This window comes from Hipposideros armiger, unplaced genomic scaffold (genome assembly GCF_001890085.2).
Source record: "Hipposideros armiger isolate ML-2016 unplaced genomic scaffold, ASM189008v1 scaffold_137, whole genome shotgun sequence".
NCBI lineage: Eukaryota > Metazoa > Chordata > Mammalia > Chiroptera > Hipposideridae > Hipposideros > Hipposideros armiger.
This window is the reverse complement of record NW_017731487.1, coordinates 1,705,337-1,708,350: the sequence shown is the minus strand read 5'-3', so window position 1 is coordinate 1,708,350 and position 3,014 is coordinate 1,705,337. Positions and strand designations below refer to the sequence as shown.

Below are 3,014 nucleotides of genomic sequence, written 5' to 3'. Positions count from 1 at the left end.
CAGCCGCAGTGAGCGGCCATCCAGAAGCCGGTGACTGATCTGCCTCGCCCGGGAAGAGCGCAATGATGGTGCCAACTTGGGCCAGTGAAGCAATGCCCTCCACAACTAGACTGAAGAACAAAACGACAGCAACTTGTCTGTTCCCATTCCCCCAATTCCCCAGCACTGTTCCCATCCCCCCCAATTCCCTAATAAAAATCTTAAAAAACAAAACAAAACAAAAAACAAAAAACAGCAATGACAAAGTCTGTCGAGTCAGCATCTGATGTCAATTGTCATACCAGTAATATGTCACCTTAACAAAAGTATAAAGTGTGTTGGCTACATATATTGATTGATTGTCAACAAATGAATAGACCAAACTGAATACTGAGCATGTGTAATGCCTCATTTTTAAAAACCGCCTTCATTTTAATAATTTAGAAAATACTTTAATAAAACAGAATGCATATTACATCGATAAATAGCTTAGGTTCATGCTCAGAATAATCCTAATATATAATTAACATCAGCAAAGACCCAAGAGATGAAAATGAATTGTAAAATTAATTCTAACTGGGATTGAATATGAACCTGATGAATATTTGAGATTTGCTGTGCTATTTTTAACTGAACTTTCTGGCCTTAGGTCAAAGTTTTGCTAGCAAAATACCAAAGTGAAAATGCTGGGAGTGAAGCCCAGAGGCTCTGATTTAGCTCAGGAAGATTCATGTAACCAATCCTACCTCCAACTGAAGACTTCTACAGACTGTCCGACGTGTCACGCTCCCAAGAAAACACACAAACAACACACTAAAGTGAAAATCAGTAAAAGAAAACATCAAACGCGTCTGACAGGATACAGTACATCACTACGTTCTGCACACTGTACAGAAAGACACACTCCTCAGTCAGTTCCTGCACTTTGGCCAAACAGCACTGAGTCACTCCGCAAATGATTCCAGAAACCTCAAAGGATAACCAACGGCTTCTGAAGAAAAGTCAATCACTGGAAAGGGAGGAGACAGTTTTTCTCCTATAGTCACTAGGTTTCTCCCAGCAGGGAGTAGGACTGAACGTGAGTTCTGTTAGGGAACATCTAAGACATAACACAAGCGTCACCCACTGGGTTCTGAAAGTCCTCCAGAGTTAACTGAACGTCCAGAGCATCCTTTTCGCTTCCTTCTCCTCCCCAGGGTAAAAATCCACACCCCCTTTTCCCATAAATGCATCTCTTCTGCATGCTAATCAAATTGTCTGTGAAATACAACCGTTCACCATAACAAAAACAAGAAATAAGCAAGGACTCTACGGTGCAGTTCTGATCTGTAAAAACATCGTCCTTTCTTAATCAAGAGCCAACTAGCAGGCTTGAGTGGCTATTAATTTGAATTTCAAAGGCCGTCACAGGAAGGAGATACAATAATGAAAAGGAGAGATTTACGCCACTCTGCAATTCAGATTGCTTCTTTACGCTCTGGCGCAATCATCTCGGGAAATTAAATTTACTGAAATTAAAACGCGCTAAATTGCGACTACGAATGTTCCAAGACAACTGAAAACAGACAAACTTGGGCTGTGTGTCTCCAGATTTCAGACTTGATGGAGAGAGTGAGGGCAGCTCTTTGTCATCTGCCCCAGGTGGGCAGGGACAGTATCGGGTTTCTCCCTCGCGTGGACCCAAGTCCCCACGCAGCATGACACTTTAAAATCGGCTCGTCTGGGCTATGACGGGCAGCAACTCCTCCACCCTACCTCCCCAAGCCGAGAGGGCAGGCGGGAAGGAGAAACGCGGCGTTTTCTCCCCGTGCTCCAAGTCAAGGGCGGCCTGGCTTGACACCAGCTCCAGGGGGATAGGTGCAGCATCAAAGGGGGAGCTCTACTCCTGGAACTTCGTCGCAGAAGTGCTGGGTCTCCCACCCGGGCCCCGGCTGCCGGAAGCTGGGCGGGGTAGGGCGAGACCTCTACCCGCGCCCCCCCATACACACACAGGGATGGGTGGGCACAGAGGGGTGGGCAGGGGGGGACTTGAGATCTGAGCTATTCGCCGGCAGGGCGCCTGGGCCCCGGCCACTTACCAGCAAGCTCTCCACGTTGATGGGCGAGCGAGGGTCTCGGATCAGCGCCTCCAGCTTCCTCTGGCGGCTCGTGCCCGCCCCGTCCCCCAGCAGGTCCTCGGGGGCGCCGGGCATTTTCCCCGTCGCCGGGGGCCGGCTCATGCCGACGCCGCCGTGCCCGCACTCCCGCTCCCCGCGCTCCGGCCCGGCCGCCTCGGGGCCTAGCGCCGCCCCCGAACCGCCGGCTCCGGGCGGGGCTCCGCCCGGGCCCACCGTCCGCCTCTAGCTCCGGCTTCGGATCTCAGCGCCGGGCCTGGGGCAGTCCAAGGGGCAGCCGGGAGCGGCGAGGAGCCGACGGCGGCGTCCCCGCCCCTCAGTCGGATTCGCGCCGCCCGGTCCGTTCGTCTGCCGTGAGCTCCCTCAGGACTCCGAGGGCGGGAGTGGGCAAGCGGCGCCGCCACCGCTGGGCACGGACTGCCCGGTCCTCTGGGGCTCCGGAAGGCTGAAGCCCAGGCTCGGACAACTACGGCCGCCGCAACCCCACTCCCATGATCGCCGCCGGCTGCCTCAGTTCCAGAGCCCGGTCCCCTTACACACCCGCGCACGGCGCCCGTCTCCGGCCGCGCGCAGCCGCTACCCACAAGCCCCTCGGGCCGCGGCCGCCGGCGCGCGCCCCCGCTCGCCCCGCCCCGTGCGCGACCCCGCGCGACCCGCGCGCGCCTCGGCCCCCGCCCTCCAGCCTCCGCCTGCTCTCGCCCTTTTTCCTCCTTTTTTGCGTTTCTTCCTGTCCGTTCCGCTGCATATTTTTTTCTTGAGCCCCTTTCCTTCCCCGCTTCCTCCTCCCCCTTTTTGAATTCTGAGAGTAAATGGCCGGGCGCGCGGTCACCGCCTCCCTTGACCCGCCGAGCTCCACGGCGGGGAGGAGACAGCGCGCCCCGGGTTTGGACGGCCCGCGGCTCCGCTCCCGCCAGACCCGGC

General features: G+C 55.4%; 1 protein-coding gene across 1 annotated transcript in view; it reads right to left on the bottom strand.

The window, feature by feature from the left end:
* Positions 1-2,679, bottom strand: part of ROCK2 (Rho associated coiled-coil containing protein kinase 2) — a 134,753-nt gene extending 132,074 nt beyond the window's left edge. The window contains exon 1 of the mRNA XM_019650004.1: positions 2,058-2,679. Coding sequence (XP_019505549.1) covers positions 2,058-2,198 — 141 coding nt within the window. The 5' untranslated portion in view covers positions 2,199-2,679. The remainder of the gene's footprint in view (positions 1-2,057) is intronic.
* Between the last annotated feature and the right edge of the window lie 335 nt (positions 2,680-3,014).